This window comes from Falco naumanni, chromosome 12 (assembly GCF_017639655.2).
Source record: "Falco naumanni isolate bFalNau1 chromosome 12, bFalNau1.pat, whole genome shotgun sequence".
In the NCBI taxonomy this organism is placed as follows: domain Eukaryota; kingdom Metazoa; phylum Chordata; class Aves; order Falconiformes; family Falconidae; genus Falco; species Falco naumanni.
In genome coordinates, this window is record NC_054065.1 from 33484877 (window position 1) to 33503989 (window position 19113).

Genomic DNA, 19113 nt, shown 5'->3' on the forward strand with positions numbered 1-19113 from the left:
AACTCAAGAACTCAGTTTACATTACTGATAGGTTTGTTAAGACAAACCTGATTTGGGGGGTGGCGGGGTGGGGGAGCATCTGAGTTCCAGGTTCTGAATTTGTGAAATAAGATGTCTTTGGTCTGCTGCAGACTTGTTTATGAAGACAGAAGTGATGGTTACAAACAAAAAGCCGTTTTCACAAACAGAAAACCCAGACTAGGTAACAATGCGTGAGGAGATAAGAACACATCTTTAGGAAAACTGAAAGATACCAAGAAAAATGTGGTATGATGAGTCAAATAGATTCAGAAGGTCTGTTGATTCCCCAGTCCCAGCGTGGTGTGGCTCAGAGCAGTGCATCACCCCCGAACACGGACAGCTGAGGTCTGAGGGGGCAGAGCACAGGAGACAAACTGGCCCTTTCCTCACTTGCTCCCCTCTTTTGGCAGCAGTTTATCACTCTGGTTTATCAACATCCTTCATGAACTGGGCAATAGTACCTAGATGCAGTCTGACAAGCACTGAGCTGGGGGGAACAGTCCCTTCCCTCCACCTTCTGCCTGTGCCCCTGCTTGCAGGGTCCTCGCTGCCTCGCTGCCCCAAGGGCTCGGAGCTGTGCCTGCCGCGCTCCCAGGGCCTTCCTCACAGAGCCCCCCCGGCTCCAGCCTCTGTCATGGCTGACTTTCCCCTTCATCCTGAATGTCATGGGGCTCCTCTTGCCTCCAGCCTGTCTGGCTCCTGCTGGATGGCATGCTGGCTGACCCCCCAGCTCTCTGACGTCCCGGTGTGGTGACAGCAGCCTGTGCGGTTACACAAGGCTGCGTGCAGCCCCTCACCAGGTCCAGGCCACACCTGGCAATGCCCCAGCCCATGTCTCTGGTGGCAAGACCAAGACCCATGTCCCACCAGCCTGCAAGGCTGCGGGGACCACAACGGCAACCAACACCTTGCTGCGCCCACAGCCTGGAGCAGCGCAAGGTGCTGTCCCTAAAATGCAAATCCGTTCCCGGCGTGCAACAAGCCAATCTCATCCACGGAGACAAGACACTTTTATTACAGCTGCGTGAGTCTGGATGCCGGTAAACAAAGCTGGCGCAGCACACACAGTACTCGCATTACCACTACGTACAAAATCCTGCCGCGCTTGGGCAGGCCCGTATAGGCGACTGGCTATACATTTGCATAGCCCATTACCTAACGTACTTGACCATACGCATGCTCTCTGAGGCAGGGTTTGTTAGCGGGCCTGGGTCTTTCCCTTAGGGGCTACGATATTTAGCGCCGTGATATTTAGCGCAGCTCCAGGGCAAGGCCGTGGGCAGGAGGCGCTGACGATCAGTGTAGCGAGGCCAGGCCAAGCGCGCACGGCTCACATCACCGGGACGGGACGCTCTTTGTTCCGCCTCCCCCGAGGCCCCCGACGACAAGCCCCATCATTCCTGCCGGCCCGGGAGGGCCAGCCCGACCCAGCCTCCCCGCGCAGAGCTGCTTAACCCGCAGCCGGACGCAAAACACGAGGCGGGAAGACCCGGCGGCAGCCCCGGTGGCCGCAGCGGCAGCCCTGCCCGCCGGGCGACCTCGCTGACGTCACCGCTCTTCCGAGGCGGTTCTACTTCCGGGTCAGCCCCCGTCCCGCCCCGGGCAGGCTGCGGGGGGCGGCGGCCCCGGCCATGAGGAGCCGAGTGAGGCGGCGGCGGCCGCGCAGGGCCCTGCCTGGGCGGCGGCGGGGCCCCATGGGCCTGGGGCGCTACTGGCGCTGCCGGGGGTAGGGTGGGGGGGAGCCCCTCCCCGCCGCCATGTACACCTTCGTGGTGCGGGACGAGGGCAGCAGCGTGTACGCCGAGGTGAGCCGGCTGCTGCTGGGCAGCGGGCAGTGGCGGCGGCTCCGGAGGGACAACCCGCGTTTCAACCTGATGCTGGGCGAAAGGAACCGGCTCCCCTTCGGCAGGCTGGGTAAGGGTCCCCGTTCTTGCCCCCCGCCCCCCGGGGCCGGCACGGAGCCTCCCCGCGGTGTGGGAGGGAGGCCTCCTGTCACCGGGCCGCGGGCCTGTCCCGTGCCGGGCTCCCCGCCGCGGGGACCCGCCCGCTGGCCCGGCCTGCCCCGCCCGCAACAAAGGGTGGGGGCCGGGGGTCCCCCTGCAGCCCCTGCCCGGCGCCCCGGCAGGGTTCTTAGCGGCCACCGGCCTGGCCCAGGGGCTGCTGCCCCCGCTAGGGCTCAGGGGCTCCCTCTCCCAGGACCCCCCTTCCGAGCTCCCACAGGGTGTTGTCACCGCTGCCCCCCCGAAAACACGCACCCCGCCCGGGGATCCCCTCCCTCTCGTGTCGCGGACCCTCAGGGTGCACACACCCCACACACACAGCAGTGCTTTGGGGGCTGCTTTCACCAGCGCGGGGGGCTTCAGTCACCCCGCCGGGCTGGGGGGAGCGCGGCGGTGCCGGTGGCGTCCCCGCCTGCTGCGGGCAGGGGTTTCGGTGCTGAGCTCCCCTCTCACGGAGGGGCTTCTGCGGTGTGGGGCAGCTGAGGGAGCAGGTCTGAGCCTCAGGTCCTCGACCCTGAGCTGAGACTGGGGGGGGGGGGGGGGGGGCGGTTGGTGCCTCTGCAGGGGCTTGGTGGGGGTGACAGTGTATCTAGTCCCTGCTTGGCACAGGGTGAGGGTTGTTCCAGAGCCCGTGTGTGTAGGGCCAGGCCACCCCCCACATCACCTCTTCCCCGGCTGCCTGAGCCCCTCTGTCACACTGCCAGCCCGTGGGGCCCCAGGACCTTCCCTGTGCGGGCCTGTCCCCTGCTTGCATGTGCACTGTGATCCTGGCAGGCAGGGCTGGCACAGCCACCCCCCAGCCCTCCACCCCACCAGGTGGGAAGAAACTCAGGAGCAGGGAGGGACAGTGCCATGAGCTGCCTGTGAGCGGGGAGAGCCAAGGCAGGTACCGGCAGCGTGGTAGGGCACAGTGGGGAGCAGAGATGCACTGTCATTGTCCATGGCTCGGGGTGAGCTGTCAGGAGCTGTGAGGCTAGCAGGTCTGCATGCATGATGCCAGCTGCTGCACTGGCTCCTGTCACCAGGCCTCTCAGGTTTGGCAGGAGGACTCTGCCGAGCCCCATCAGAGCAGTGCATTTCCCTCCTGTAGTCCCCTATGTATCTGACGGCTGGCAGGGCCCTCCTGGCCTCCCCCCAGCCTTTGGCCCTGCTTGCTTCCTTCCTGGGGTGATTCTGCTGCACAGCTGTTGGTTGCAGAAACATTGGAGCAGGAGGAGCCCCCTTGCCCCAGCAGCTCCAGGGTAGGGCGGCTTTTGCAGCTGCTTTCTTGCAGTCAAGACCCAGCACTGACCGCTCTTTCTGCTTTGAAAGTCATCAGCTCCAGCAACTCTTCCCTTGTTTCCACGCACGTTTGTGAGTAGAAAGTCCCCCATCACATGGCAATGCCATCTGGTCACCTCCCTGTGTCAGGGTGTTTACAGCAGGCAGGGAAACACTGGGAGAGGCTTAAGCAGTGCAGATGCTCACACACAGTAGCCAGGCACAGCAAGCAGACCTGTGCCTTAATGTGGGCAGCAGGCAGGGCCTGTGAGCATCAGGCTTCATTGCAGAACAAGTACAGTTCTTTGTGAGCAGGCCTGCGCAGCACATTCAGCTGTGGTGGGCTCGTGGCCGTCTCTTACTAACCCCTTCCATCCTTGGAAGGAGCCCTGGGTTGATGGAAGTGCTTCAGTGAGCTCTTCAGCATGTGTTGCCATGGGATGCCTGGGCCAAGATACATCTATAACCCATGGAGAGGGATGATGCTATGGCTCTGGCTTCTTTAACTCATCCTCCTACAGCAGGAGCTGATTGCCTGAAATCAGTAGATTCAGACCAAAAATAACATGGTTATTTTGGTACCTCTTCCAAAAAGCTGTATCTTCTCTGGTGCATCTTCCTAAAGCTGTCCTCTTGAGCAACTGTTGCATCAAAGCTGACATGGTTTGGTTTTCATAAAGGGTGTAGTCAGTGCAAGCAGACATTAATTCAAGGGAACTGTAGGGATTTGCATTACTTAGGGGCTGAGCTCAGTCATTTGACGTGGGGACTCTCAGCATGTACCCCTGCTTCTGTCCAGCTGCAGGGGCTTCTGTTGCTCTCACTGATAGCCTAATTCTTGGATGATTGTGCCCTTAAGCTGTGTGTCTCTGCATCTGAGGCTGTATCTAATGGAAAAGCAGTTTGTGCTAAGGAGGGGGAGGGAGAGGAAGAAGAGACTGCAGAGGCCTCATGGAGCAGAGGATGCTGGACTGTTCCCTGCCAGCCACGGGAGAATTGCCAGTTTGCTCAGTGCCTTGGCAGCTTTTAACCCTGCTAAGTGCATGATGCAGACCTTACAATATGCCCGAGAATCCGTTCCTCTTTCTGCCCAGTGGTCCCTCCTTGCCAGCCACCAGGCTCCACATTGCAGCCCACTGCTCCATGGAGGAAATCTCAGGAAACCAACAAGGATGTGCCTCCCAGCAGGTCAGTTATCCAGCAGCAGTGGTTTCAAAGCAGGTGGTTTCAGCCACTTCCATCCTCCCCCTCCCACCAGCCCCATTCCTCTTGTCATTGGTAACAGGATGGGCTGACCACTGTGGAGCATAGCCACTCAGAGTGGTGGTATCTCCTTCTGGACCTCAATTCCTCCAGGAGCCAAGCGAAAACTGAGAACAGAAGGAAATTTGATCGTTTTTTACTAATTTATTTCAGTAAATTAGTGCCTGGCAGTGCTGACTATACATGGAAGTGTCTGAAGTTACAGATCTTTTCCGGAAGATGCTTTTCAGCTATCTTACATTTTAAGATCTGTGAACAAAAAAGTGATCCAGGTCAGGGCTGTGACTTTGGAGTGGAAATAGATATTCACTCTCTGTGATCTTGCAGCTGCCTCATCTTTAAGGTAATGTTTGCCCCAAGCCTTTTTTCCCAGGCAAACCCCAAGGAGAATAACTAAAACCCTGAATCCTTTTTCAGGGTATAAATCACTCCCACAAGCATTTTCTTTGAAAAGAGGAGATGGAAGTAGCTGCCATGCTTGGGGGATCACCCTGGTCCTAGGTCATTTAAAACCAGAGCAGTTTTTCGGCATGTTTTCCCTGTTGATGCTCTTGTCAATTGTTGTCACCAGTCACCCAGGTATTGCCCCAGGCATCAGTTGCCTCTTGCACGTCCGTGTTCAGCTGCACTGGTTACGTGAGAGAGGCTGTGTGGCATTGCCTTGATTAGCGTTACCCTTTGGACACCTGCTGCCGTCCTGTCCCCGCCAGAGAGCTTCCAGCTGAGCACAAGCATTCGTATAGTGTGAGAAGGTGAAAGAGTACAGGCTGTGGTGTGAAGTCTAGTGTTGATGAGGAGATACCCATCTATTTGGCATTTGTGAGGCCACAGCTGGATACTGGGACCAGTTTGGGACTTCCCATTGCAAGGAAGGCATAGATGCTCTGGAGTGACTCCAGCAGGGGCCATCAGGATAGTCAGGGGGACACAGGATGGCAAGTCAGGCACTGGAACAAGGACCTGTAGAAGCAGTGGAATCTTCATCCTTAGAGCTACTCAGACTTTGACCAAACAGGTATTTAGAGCAGAGACCCCCAGAGGTTCCTTCCCACCCCAGCTATCTGAGGGGGCTTGCTGCAAACTGGCAGAGGGAAGCAAGACTCCCAATCTTCTAATGCTTCCCAGTGTTTTGTGATATCGGGTCCAACAGTGAATCTTGCTGCATGTGACAAAGAAACAAGGCCCTTTCCCAAGCTGTGATCTTTGCAGCATGGTGTGGTTCCCTGCATCCTCCTACTGCATTTAAGAGTAACTGAAATCTTGGCTTTTAAAAACTCCCACCAGCAAATGGAGAATGTTTTTGGGTGGTGCTGCCAGTTCCATGTGAATTAGGAAATTATTATTTTCCTTTGGAAAATGGAATTATCGAATTCAGACTAGACCTGGTTAAATGCATGCTTTTTCATAATTAAAAGAAAGGAAACCGCAGGAGCCAGCACCAGCTTAGAGCCTGTTTCTATGATGCAGGGCAAGGAAACAGCCGCCTTTCCCTTCCCTACTGCACAGATCCTTTGCACCAAGCAGGTGGTTTGCCTTCATTAAGTGAGGAGTTTGACTGATCTCTTTGTTCCCCCATTTTAGGCCATGAACCTGGACTTGTGCAGCTGGTGAATTACTACAGGGGAGCAGACAAGCTGTGCCGCAAAGCATCTCTGGTGAAGTAAGAAATTCACTGAAATGTTACATGGGATTGGCAGAAATTTTTCTTCTAACTGTTGTCGAGTGTTGAACCTGTTTGGAGGGTATTTCACAGAACAGCTGCCCAGGGAGTGTCCTAGCACATGCTGTCTTCTGACTCCTCTGTTGGTCTGTAAAGCTATCTGAGTGCAGAAAGACCTCTTTGTAACTTCAGGGGAAGTGCTGTTTCCACTGAATTATGTCTGCTTGAAACCATAGAGTGTATTGAATCAGATTAGAGCCAAATCAAAAGAAAAAAATAACGTATCTGCTCTTTTTCCTTGGAGACATTTAATTAAAAACCTATTCCTTTTATTCTGTGTTTCATCCAGAGATGAGACACTAATATGCCTTTAGCTAATCAGATTTGTTTGTCAAACAAATGCTTGGAGACATCTCCAGAAAGAGCTCTGGGAGTTATTTCTGCATGACCGGCTGTACCAGGGTCTCCTGGGGAAATGCAGAGGAGCTTTCATTGCAGATAACGCTTGTCCCTGTGCAAACTTTGTGGCCATTAAGGCATCTTTGTGTCAGAGCTTTCGGCCTCCTTCAGGCATTTGATTCCACATTGTTCCCAGTGCTGCCTCTTGCTGATGCAGTCCTGCAGACTGTGTGCTGATCCGAGGCCTCTCCTTCCCCTGCAAAGAACTGAATTCCAGGTGCTTTCTTTGCAGTGGTGATGGTGTTTGTCAGGAACTAGCAGAGCATTTTTTAAACAAGCACTCACGGTGCTCCCCAGCTGGACTTCTCTGTGGCTTGTGGTCTGGAGGCAGTGCTGAAAAGTCTTCCACACCTGTTTTTTCTCTCCCAGAGCTTGGCTGGCCTTTTCAACTGGGGACTCAACCATAGATCAAGCTGCTTATGAGCCCAAGGGACTACAAATTGTGTTCCTCGGGGCTCCCAGGGTGTTGCTGACTGGCTGGCATTTCAACAGAGAGGCACAAATGCATGGAGAGAGTCAACAAGTCATGAGCTCTACTTTAGGCCTTAAGCAAAGCACAGAGAGAGCATTCAGAGAGGCAGGCAGCTCCCTTGACTGAAAGAAAACAGGCCTGGCCTCCGCCGACAGGAGTTTCCTGGCATCTCTAGACTTTACTGGTGGTAGGGATGTGTCAGGGATCGGAGGCTGCACAATGCAAGGGGGATCCCAGACACCCTGGGACACGAAATGTGTATTGGTGTCCTTGCTTTCTGTGGGTTCCTGGTGGTCTTCATGTACAACTGGGATACCTGAATGGATCTCAGTGGGGATTGGGATCAAGAGCTAAGCATCACCTTAGGGAACATTGCTGCCCTGGCCTCCCTTTTGCCGGTTGTGATCACAGCATCCTTCCTGCCCTGTTCTGTGTTAGCAAACGCACCTCTTCAGTTCCCTTGTGCAGAGACAATGCAGGGAATGCACCATAAGCTCTAGTTAAGTGGAAACTCCTCCACCGATTGTTTCATGATATCCACAGTATCTACAAAGTATTTATTGAAAGCAGGCAGGTCTAGTTCAAAGAGCAGTGCTCGGCTGCAGGTTGAGGTTGCCATATCATCTTTAGGGAAGCCCTAATTTCAGGGGTCTAAGGAAAATACAGTAATTTGGCACAGGCTATCTGTAAGCTGTTGTTCATCACCAAACAGAAGAGCACAGTTAATGATTTTTATTTATTAAATGATGTCTGTGCAGGTGGAGGCACTCTGGAGATTAACAGCCTGTCTCTCTTCACTCAGGCTAATCAAGACAAGCCCTGAACTATCGGAGTCCTGCACATGGTTCCCTGAGTCATATGTGATTTACCCAACAAACTTGAAGACCCCCATGGCTCCAGCACAGAATGGGATTCGCCATCTCATAAACAACACAAGGACGGATGAGCGGGAAGTTTTCTTGGCAGCTTACAACAGGCGGCGGGAAAGCAAAGAAGGCAATGTGTGGATCGCCAAGTCTTCAGCTGGTGCCAAAGGTTCATTCTCCAGCAAAATGAGCCACCTGCTCATTATTCCTTACTCCTTTACTTGATAGGTAGAGTCCTGGGGTTTGGCTGAGCCCAGCTGGTATCTAGCCTGTCTGTGAAGGGCTTCACCTGCCAAATCCATGCCAGTTAAGCCAGCATAGGGCTTTTCTTTTTCTGTTTGGCAGCCTGGCAAGCATTATAACATGCACATGCTACCTGGGACATGGATGGCAGTGAAAGGACCTCCAGTTTTCTACACATGCACCTCAAAAACACAGGAAAGTTTGCAGGGAGAAGGCAGCAGGCAAGGGGAATTTGGAGAGCAGGTGATAACAGGGAGCAGAATGGGATGTGTGGGGGAGGGCAGCAGGCAGGGCAGCAGGCTTAACGGGCAAGGACCCCAACTCTCAGTGCTGCAGCTAAGCCTGATTTCACCTGGGCAGAAATACTGCTGCTTGTCTTTCAGCCAAACGCAGATGCTTGGTGCCAGTGACCTACCCATGGTCACACTGAGAGACTGGCTGAGTAGCCACGAGCTCTGTGCATCAAAATTACGTGCAAGCCTCAGGGGAAGGTACCAGAGCAAAGACAAGCAATGCAGTGCCTGTATGTCCCTTTAATTTGAATAAGGCAATGGAGTGGTAATGTGTCCTTCTTGTGCCAGGGTCATTGCATTGCTTACTCTACAGAAATACTGAGCAGTTAGATGAGACGGCTGGACACAGCTATAGATGTAATAATTTGGTAGCCATGCGCTGTCTGTCAGTTCAGCGGTGTCATGGGCACGTTATCAGAATGGCCTTGCCATGTGTGCAGGCCCCAGGCAGCAGAGCCCAGCCCGAGGAAGGACCTGGCCTTTCCAAAGGGAACAAGCCAACATGTATTACTCAAATTTGCAGAGTCATCTCTGATGCAGTCTTTCTAAAATCAGCAGAGTGTGAAAGCCAGAGATGGCTGTAAGGAGGCTGCATGGTAAACTGTCCTTCATTCTGGCATCCTTCATTGCTGTGCTCTCTTGGCTGTGTTACCAAGAAGCATCAGAAGAGTATGCTCGTCTTCATCAGGGAGGAAGGGGCAGTGAGCCCTTTCATTATGCCAGTGGGGGAATGTGTTTCTGTATGGTCTAACAGTCTGGCAAAGAATCATTGTGGGCAACTGAAAATGCCATTGCTTTGGTTTGCTGTCCGTTGGGGAGTTTTAGACTCTCCATCCTTTATTCAAGTGTGATCCCACCTTTTCTGCATTAAAGCAGGGTAAACTTTCATATTTATCAGTGTGCTGAAGAACATAAGCTGGGAATTAAGGTGGAAAGAGCCTCATGTTAATCTTCTAGAGGGAAGTTGTCAATGTCTAGGGATTACTTCTGATGAAGAAGAAACCTTGGCAAAATTAATTGCCAAGGCAGATCTTGACTCGGGCACAGCCCCTAACTCAGGACAGGTCTAGTGGAAGTGTGGTTGTCCATCAGTGAAAGGGAAATTAAAGGTTTAGGATGTCCTAACTTAAAAGTTGAGAGACTTTTCAACTGTAGCTAGAGGTTTTGATGTTTCCTTTGAGAGGAGGGACAGCTGCCCCACATAAGCTGCTTTGCTGCCTCACTGGGTTGCTGACTAGGTGCACAGTTAGGCTGACCTCTCCCTTGATTCACTGTCTAGTGCTGGACAGGTGCCTGCTGATCTTCCCAAGGCAGGGGCTTTACTGACTTACAGAGATGTTGTTTCCCTCCTTCCCCTAGCACACAGCCTGCAGTTGTACCGATGCAAGTTTGTGCCTGCTCTGCTGTGATCAGGGGACTAAAAAAATCTCCCCCTTTGCGTAAAACATGGGTGACAGATAATTTGAAGGACTTCCTTTTGGTAGAGAACGCAAGGACAGGTAGGGGGTCAGTAGGGCTGGGAAGCTGTGACTCCTGTATGCAAAGCAGGGAGCAGTGAAAGCACCTGCAGGGTTGTACTGACATTGATCTTCAGGAATCACAGCTAGGAGCATTTTCCATGGGATGATCCTGTCAAATCTTGTGCTCCAAACCTGCGTTCTCCCCACACTGCTCCCTTGAAAAGTGTTTCTTTTCACTATTTCCTCCAAAACGCTCAGCACAAAGTTAAGACTAAGTCATCAGCTTTAGTCCAAAAAGTCAACTGGATGCCTGAGGACTGGACATCATGCCAGAGAAGTGTTAGATAATTTTAGCTGAGCTGGTTTATCCCTCATGTGGCACCATGCCATCCCTTTATCAAATTCTAGAAGGGATCTGTTCCCTCTTCATTGCTCTGCAACAGCAGTTTCATATCTGGACTCTTGCAGGAAACGGACAGTGACAGCTTCAGCCAAAATGTGGCAGTATTTAAATGGCACATGTAATTTTTTTAATGAAAAGCTTCCACAGCAGGGGAAAATACTGACTATGTGGATGAGCATTTTGAGATAGTTCTTTTCCTAATTCAGCAATGATTTTAATAGTGATTTAAATCAGCTTGATGAGCAAGGCAACACTGCAGAAGTGTGACTGCCTCTGGCAGCCCGAGAAGCCAGGCAGGGGCAGAAAGTCTGAGTCTAGGACAAAAAACCACAAACCTTCCTAAAAAAAAAAAAACCCAAAAACCTGCCAAAGCCCCTGTTCTCCAAACTGCTGAAAAACAGGGGAAAACAAAACAAAATTCAACAAAACAAAATTCAACAAGTGTTGTTGCTACCCACACCCCTGCTAAGGCCAGGTGAAACAATTGCTGGAAAAGGAAGAAGATTCCCCCAAACGAAGCAGTTGCCTCACTGCTTGCCAAAGTCCCCGTCTGCTGTTGCACCTAGGTAGGCACTCCCCTGCAGACGAGCCCCAGGCAGGCCATGCCATCTCAGTACACTTGGTTCCCGTTTCTGTTAGCTCTGGTTACTGGGGAGCCAGACGCCCCGCGCCATGCTAGCAGGAAGATCCATTTGCGATTAACTGCTTGATATTCAGCAAGCGTGACATCACTTGGGTGCCAACCAGCCCTGGGGACATGGGTACTTGCATGTCATGTGGCTTTTTGGGCAAATGAGCCATGGTTCACTTGGGCCCTGAAAAACTTCCAGCAAAGGTAGGAGGATCCTCTACCTAATTTTGTCTTCGTTTTTCTGTGCTAGGGGAAGGGATCCTGATTTCTTCAGAGGCTGCAGAGCTCCTGGACTTCATTGATGAGCAGGGACAAGTGCATGTGATTCAGAAATACCTGGAGAGGCCTCTGCTTTTAGAGCCAGGGCATCGCAAGTTTGACATCAGGTAACCTTTTCTGCTTTTGTAATAACCATTTTTCGTTTTCATGCTGTTTTTTTTTTTAGACTAGTGTTTGTTTTCTTGCTCCCCAGGAGCTGGGTTCTTGTGGATCATCAATATAATATCTACCTCTACAGAGAGGGTGTCCTGCGGACCTCTTCCGAACCATATAACAGTGCTAATTTCCAGGATAAAACCTGCCACTTGACCAATCACTGCATTCAGAAGGAATATTCCAAAAACTACGGGCGGTATGAGGAAGGGAATGAAATGTTCTTTGAGGAGTTCAACCAGTATCTGATGGATGCCCTGAACACAACGCTTGAGAATAGCATCTTACTGCAAATCAAACACATAATAAGGTAGTCAGCTGCCTGTTGTATAGGGGAACTTAACCTTTCAGTGACTGGGAATGTGTATGAGCACAGCTGGGGAAGCACAGACCCAACGAGGGAGGGTTTCAGTTGTGTAGATTAAGAAAAAGCCATAAACAAATGTTTTTGAGCAATGTGATTGCTCAATGAAAAGGGACCTCCTTATGTGCTGTTCTTTCAAGGGTACGTGTCTGTGTCTGCGTTTTGCCAGCTGTGGCTGAAGAGGGATGGAGTGAGATCACTCGGTAAGGGAAGAGGGTGGGTCAAAAGACAGGGCTGGGAGAGGCTGAGATTAAAAAACGTGTAAGGTGTAAGAGGGGAAGGGAAGCTGGACTCAAGTCTGCAGGATCTCGCTGCTTCCCCCCACATCAGCAAGCAGCAGCACATCTCATTGGCATAGGTCATCTTAGTCCACGTAGAGCCAGCTATCTCCTGGGCACAGAACGTGCCTGGAGAGAGATCTGGGAGGTCATGGTCCTGCAGAGAATCTGGGTCTTGATAAAGTGATCCTTTATGGTGGAATTTACTTTGCAAGTACCCCATTGCTGTTATTTACACCAAAAGACATGGCACAATCTTTGAGGGACTCAGAGGCAAATGAGCCGTCAGTGGCAGTTCCTTGGGGACCTGGTGCAGCCCTTTGTGGCTCTGCCTTCTGCTCCAGGTTCGAATTGAGCATTTTTTTCAAGTTTTTCAACTTGCCTAGTGAGGTAGTGAGGGTAGATGCTACTACTCAGCTCTTTAGGAGTTAACTCAGGTGTGTCCCCACATGTGTTTTGATGATTGCACGATGGACCTGGTCACCATGATGTGTGTTGGTTTAGTTTGTGATTTGAGGCAGTCCCAGGGCACCAGGGGACCCCTCCACTCAACCGTGCTATACACGTGCCCTCAGAAGCTGCAGTGTGGCAGGTGTGTCCGCAGGGCTTTTAATCTTGGGTTTCTGTTTTACCTTCACAGAAGCTGCCTTATGTGTATAGAGCCTGCAATCAGCACAAAGCATCTTCACTACCAGAGCTTCCAGCTCTTTGGCTTTGACTTCATGGTGGATGAGGAGCTGAAGGTCTGGCTGATAGAAGTTAATGGGGCCCCAGCATGTGCCCAGTGAGTAATCAGTTTCTGTAGTACCCTTGTGATGCCACCATTCATTGCTTCACCAAAAATATGGCTGGGACCTAGCTCCCAGTGAAAAAGGTGGAAGAAAGTGAAAGGCAGAGGAGTTTTCCAGGCTAACCCATACCAGGCACTGCTCTAAGTGCCAGCTGAATGAAGTTTGTTGCTCCTGTCTCTGTATTTGGTATCCCCCATCTTCTTTCCCATGTGAGATGGGGTGCTAACCTCAGGTTTTGGACAAATGGGTTTGAATATAACTTGGGTCATTGTTACCAATGCTGTTGAGTTGAAGTTATGTTGCTGAATTAACACTTTGGGGGACAGGTGGTTTCTCAGACTCTATTGTGAAGCCACTGGTGGCTGGTCGTTACCTGAACACATGATGAGTAGCATTAAGTGCAGCAGCTGAAAGTGAGTGAATTTGCAGGCAGCAGGACCCCAGAGCACACTGTGGATGCTGCAGACATTGGATCAAAGCACCCACCAGTCACAGGGAGGCTGTCAGCCCAACAGCTGTGGCCATGAGCATCTCTGCATAGGCACAGCTGGAGGTGCTGTATTATGTGATTGAGACAACTGCGGGAGACTGGAAATCTTTGCTAAATGGGCATCTGTATCGTGAACAGGCTGTACATCACTACATTAGAATTTGATTAGATTAGACATAGATTAGATATCAATTAGATTACATCACCGCTAACAGTAGACAAAAAATTCAGGTCAAACTTACCAGAGAGCCTGTTCAGCAGCCTTTTCAGAGCTAGGGCTGAGTGAGCTTTATGTGTGCAGGATGCCCTATTCACCATGTGCACCGTGGTGCAATACTGCATTGCACCTCCTTGTGTTGCTGTATGGATAGAATTTGGTTGTTGCTGGGTAGATTTGGGGTGTGGCAATGCCCCGTTTGCTTTGTGCCTCCATGGGCACTTGGAAGCCATCAAAAGCAGCTGAGGTAGGGTTTTGGCTATTTATGTCTTCTCCTCCTCAGGATTATGTGAATTTGAAGCACCCAAATCACACAGTTCCCATTTAAGAGACAAAAATTGGCTGTTGAAGGCAGTAATGTTCCCAGGAGCTGAAAAAGCATCTTACTGTCATGTAGCCCCAAAGACATAGAGTGAAAGACATTGTTAATCCTAGTAAAGACAGCTCTGGTGCTAAAAATGTCCCAGATGCCAGCACGTTCAGGGAGATTACACTTGTATTTCCTTCAGCAGAAAGTGAAGCTATTGTTAACTCATTTCTCAAACACCTTGTCTCTCTCCTCCCTAATCCTGCTCTGCCTGAGCCATGCCATGGTGAAACACATCCCACGCTTCTGGAGGGTCCTGTGAAGTCTCTGTGCCTGGTCACAAGCTGATGTGCGCAGCTGCAGCGCAGTGCAGCATTTCATCAAACCATGAATGCATCAGAGCAGTGCCTATGGGGCACATCCCCATGTGAATGGGGTCTGATGTGATAAATCACGACTCCCTGAGCTGGAAGGCTGGTACAGGGGGTACTCCGCTGTTGGCTGCCCCCATACATCTTGTGGTGACTCAGGTCTGAGGCCTGAGGATGTGGAGACTCTGCCCAGGAGCCTGTTCTGACAGTAAACTTAGATAATGGGTTCTGTGGTCCTGTCTGGCAGAGAGCAATGTTGGGGATTCAGTTCTTTGAAAAGAAGACAGCTGCTGGGGTAGGCAGGGAGGAGGCAGAAGAGATGTCACCCTCCTGTTTGCTGCCCTGGAGCTACCCGTAATGGGAGCAGGATCTTGTAGATCTTGCTAGGAAGAACGCATGTTTATGTAAAAATTGGTCGGGGCTCTGGTGGTTTGTCCTGCCTGGGCATCTGATATCTCCCTCTCGTCTCTTAGGAAGCTGTATGCAGAGCTCTGCCAAGGAATCGTGGATGTAGCCATCTCTAGCGTTTTCCCCCTCAACGACACAGGGCAGAAGACAAGCCAGCCATCATCGATCTTTATCAAGCTGTGATGACGACAGGAACACGTCTGCTGTGCATAGGAGAGACTGCACCCATTGGGTCAGCACAGCACAGTGGCTTATCTCAGTATCATGCCAAAAAGTGACAGAGGCAGGCTTCTTATTTTCTGGGAAATCATGGGGAAAAACAACAGAACAGGCATCCACACAGAGCTGTGATGAGCCAGAGCTGCTCAGATAGCTCTGCCTGCATTCACCAAAATCCACTTCAGAAACAGCTCATGTGACTTTGATACCTGAAACAAATCTCTCTGGGAGAACAAAAAAATAATAACCTTAAAATGAAACCCCAGCAGGGATACTATAATACTGTATTAGCTCCTCCTTTTCTATAGAGATAACATTGGGTTTTTTAAGGGAATTGAGCAAAGAGAACAATGATCTGGGACATCATGGCTGGGAAGTTGCCCTCCTCCCGCTGTGTTTCTTCTTTCCTCACCTACTGCATCATTAGTGCCTTAGCTCAGCTCCAAATAGGTGACTCCTTTCCTTTGTTCCTGCTTTGTTATATAGAAAGGAGCAAGCTCTCTTGCACCGCAGGATGCCTAAAACCAGGAGCACCCAAGAATTCAGTTTCCTTAGGTCATTTTCCAAGCTGGTTGGCTGAACAGCCCAGGCAGTAGCTGGCAAAAGGGTGCTGAATGCAGATGGTGAATTAACCCATACAAGGAAGGCAATTTTGTTTGTTTACAGTTATCCCTTTTCCTAATGAGATCTGAATCGGTATCCATCCCAGTCTGATGCAGTTGGATTCTGTTTAAAAGAGGTAGACACACCCCTTTTGGGGCTCACCGGCAGGCTGTAGGTTTTCTAGCATCACTTCTGTGTTCAAAGTGTTTCAGATAGCAGAAACCCGATCTCAGCTTCCTCCGAGACACTTCAGTGAATTTACACTCTGCATTTGAGGCTTTAATCTGAAATCTTTCAACCCAAATAATGTTTATCCTGTTTGATCCAACCAATTTTATTCTCCTACATGTGACAAATACTGCTATTTTTTGCCCTGAGCACAGTCCACAGCTCAGTCCCAGCAAGGGGAAAGGTGGGTGAGGTTTTGTAGACCAGGGGAGAGAGTCCTTGTGTGTAGGCTTGCCACACAGCTGGGAAGGCAGATGTTTTGCACGGGAGGGGAGGTTAAATTCCTTGTGGTCCCTGAATTTCAGAGCTAATGTGTACTTTGAAATATAATTAAATCCCTGGCATGCTGACCACCCTGTGAAGGGTTATCTGAATTTTCAGTGTGCATCCAGCACATCTCTCCTAAGCTAGAACTCTTTGCAGAGCACGGTGGCACTTGTAACAGCAGCAAGTTTTGTGAGGGGTGTTCAGGGCTGTGTCTGCTGCCTCTGGCAGGGCGGGATGGTTGACACCGAAATAAACTGGTTCCTGTTACCCAAAATAAACAAACAAGAAGAGACTGTGGAGTTTACAAGCTTGTGGCTGCCTGTGTGTAATGGGAAGTGAACCAAGCAATGGAATTTCTGCCTCTCAGAAGATCCTAGCGCTTTGGTGTACTCATCTCTGCTCACAATGGAGATTTCAGAGGTCTATGCCAGTAGGTGATCCTAGCACCTTTCTGTAGGCGGGACTGAAGCACTCAGGCCTCCTTGGAGTGATGCATTTTGATCTGATCATGCCATCATGGGATGGACATCCATTGCAACATGCTGTGAATCCACAAGCGGCACCATTTCACACAGGGCCATTGAAATCCAGGAGAGAACAGAGTGCTTAGCAAAACCCTGTGGAAGCATCACGGAGAGGGCACATCAGAGCACCACACAAGCCCCTCAAAGTTGTCGGTGCCGCAAAGCGCAGCATGGATCTGCATCTGCAGGGGGTGTGGCGGACACAGGGTACACTGGTGCACCCTGAGAAGTGACGGGGAGCAGGAGCTATGTGAAACTGGGGCTGCAGCTTTGTTCCCCTGCTCTGCAGGTGCCAGCGGGTGGCTTCGCTTCCAGCGAGATCCCCAGTGCCAGGTCTGTCTTTGGATTTGGGCCTTGTGGGTGTTCAGAAGAGGGACCTTGAATTTGTGAGACGGGAAATGCTGAGTGATAAGCTGGGGAAAGGTTGTTGGGGAAGGAAGGACTGGTTGGGTTTTTCAACTTTATGATAGCAGATAGGTGTCAAAATTTCACAACAGGCCAGGTAAAGTGTAGGGGTAATGCTACAAGGTAAAATGTAGGCTGTAATGGTTGTTACTCAACTTGCAAAGTTCACCACATCTCCACTGACATTTTCATGTGAGCTTAAAAATTACATCTTTTTGCCCAGCAAAGGGAAGACCTGATAGCGAGTGCTGTGGTCCAGGATGTGCCTGAGGTGACAGAGGAGACACTGAGCTCTCACAAGCTCTAGGGCAAACAAGAGCAGAGCAGAGATGGCAGAAAATTTTCCCCATCATAATGAAATGAGAAATGCTCATTTTCTGGAGTGCCAGACCCATCCTTTTCCCCTCAAAAGGGAAACTGAAAACCCACATCACTCCCTTACTGCACAGTAACATGAGATTCCTGCCAACATAGTGCGATAAGGGCAAGAAAGCTGCCGGGACCCAGGCAGAATCAGCGGCCCCCCTGGAGCAGCTGGCACACCCGGGAGGAGCAGTGACTCGTGAACTGCTGCCTAACTCCAAGGCCTTTTCTTCCCCCTTTTTCACCCCCATGTCAGCAGCTGGTTGGTTTTGCTGCTCAGCTGAATGCTTCAGCTTGATGGTAGAGCCACGACCACAGGTGATGCAGCTATTTCATACCCTGCCTTTTCAGCTGGGCTTGGGGGAGGTAGTGATTCAGGGATGCTTTAATCATTGACTTGTTTGCTGATTTTTTCAGAAATAAGCAACAGCCTCAGGAGGAAAACAGCAGCTATTGCGTATATTTACCACTTGCTCTCAAAGTGCTCCCCAAGTAAAGTGCGGGAGGTGAATGATAAAGGATGGGGAGCATGGTGCCTAAGGTCTTGCCCAAAATATTAGCTACGAGGTGGAGCAGAGGATGCGTCTGGCAGAGGCCTGAGCACTGCAGCTGTGGGAGCACTTTGCAAATGATGCTCACAAGCCCTTGTGAGACTTTTGTTTCTTTTTTTAGGAATACACAACAATATTTTCTAGCATCTGTCAGCTAAAAGGTCAATAGAAAAGGTCTTGCTCTGTTTCCTGAGCTTTTGCAAAGGATGGTGCTGGGTTTCCAGAAGACACCTATCACACTGCAGAATGTTGCTAGGCTTAGTTGTGTCACTTCACGTCAGCCATGAAGGATTCAGGCCCAGGTGCTCTGGCTGCATTTTCCCTGCTGGACTCTGGGTTTCAGGTAGCTCCCACGTGGCTTGTCTCAGAGCGGCTTGGTCATGATTACTGTGCAACCACAATCCAGTGGCTGGCCACAGCCCACAGAAAATGCCGGAGAAGTCTTAAGAAAGGCTCAAAAGCCTCTTCATCCATGTGGCCTGGCTGCCCAGTGCTGCGGTGCCCAGCACCCGTCAGGACTGCTTGCATGTCCCTGCTCTCAGCGTTTCCTGCTTTCCACGTGCGGCTCTCCCCCAGCAGAGCGATGCTGTGCTGTGTGTAGGTTTGTAATCGTGTCTCATTGCCAGTGCCCACCGCGGCAGCCCTTGGAAAACCCTGGTGTTGAGAGGACGGCGGGGTACAAGCAGTGCTGGCACCCACCAGGCTCCGGTTTGTCACCAGCCACCCCCACGTCAGCATGTGCGTGGGGGGCTGGCAGAGCTTGTGAGTCTCCGGTGACTTACCCACATCTCTCCTAAACCATCATTAATTAAAACATGCAAACCCACAGGCTGCAGCGTGTCCTTGTGGCAGCGGGTTCTGGGGTGTCGGGTCCCCTGGGAAACCCCCCTGTGGTGGGTGTCACACACCCCCCTTGCCACGTAGGACCCCAGGAGCTGGCCCAGTCGTGCAGCAGTGCTGCCGGGAGGAGCATATAGCTGGGGGCACGTCTGGGGGCGGCAGCAGTGGGGGGACAGGGCTGGGGGTGCCTGTGGGGCACTGGGTGGGGGGACATGACACGGCTGGGGCCGGTGGTGGGGCAGAGGATGGGGGGCAGCAAAGAGGGGCACAGCTGTGTGGGGCAGGGAGGGCCGGGGGGCGGCTCTGGGCAGCGGCGGGCGGGCCCTGAGCGAGGGTGGGCTGCACGCGGGGGGGGGAGGGGGGAGCGTGCGCAGGCGCGCTCGCCGCACGCGGCCGTTTGTGCCCCAGCGCCCCCCAGTGCTCG

The 19113-nt window shown here is 51.6% G+C and overlaps 1 protein-coding gene across 1 annotated transcript; it reads left to right on the top strand.

Annotated features, from left to right (window-relative positions):
• The first annotated feature begins 1625 nt into the window (after positions 1-1625).
• Positions 1626-16298, top strand: TTL (tubulin tyrosine ligase). Its single transcript, XM_040611949.1, has 7 exons — positions 1626-1935; positions 6126-6204; positions 7938-8170; positions 11282-11417; positions 11504-11773; positions 12746-12889; positions 14755-16298. The coding sequence occupies exons 1-7, from the start codon at positions 1779-1781 to the stop codon at positions 14870-14872; spliced, it is 1137 nt and encodes a 378-aa protein (XP_040467883.1). The 5' UTR covers positions 1626-1778; the 3' UTR covers positions 14873-16298.
• Positions 16299-19113: the final 2815 nt, after the last annotated feature.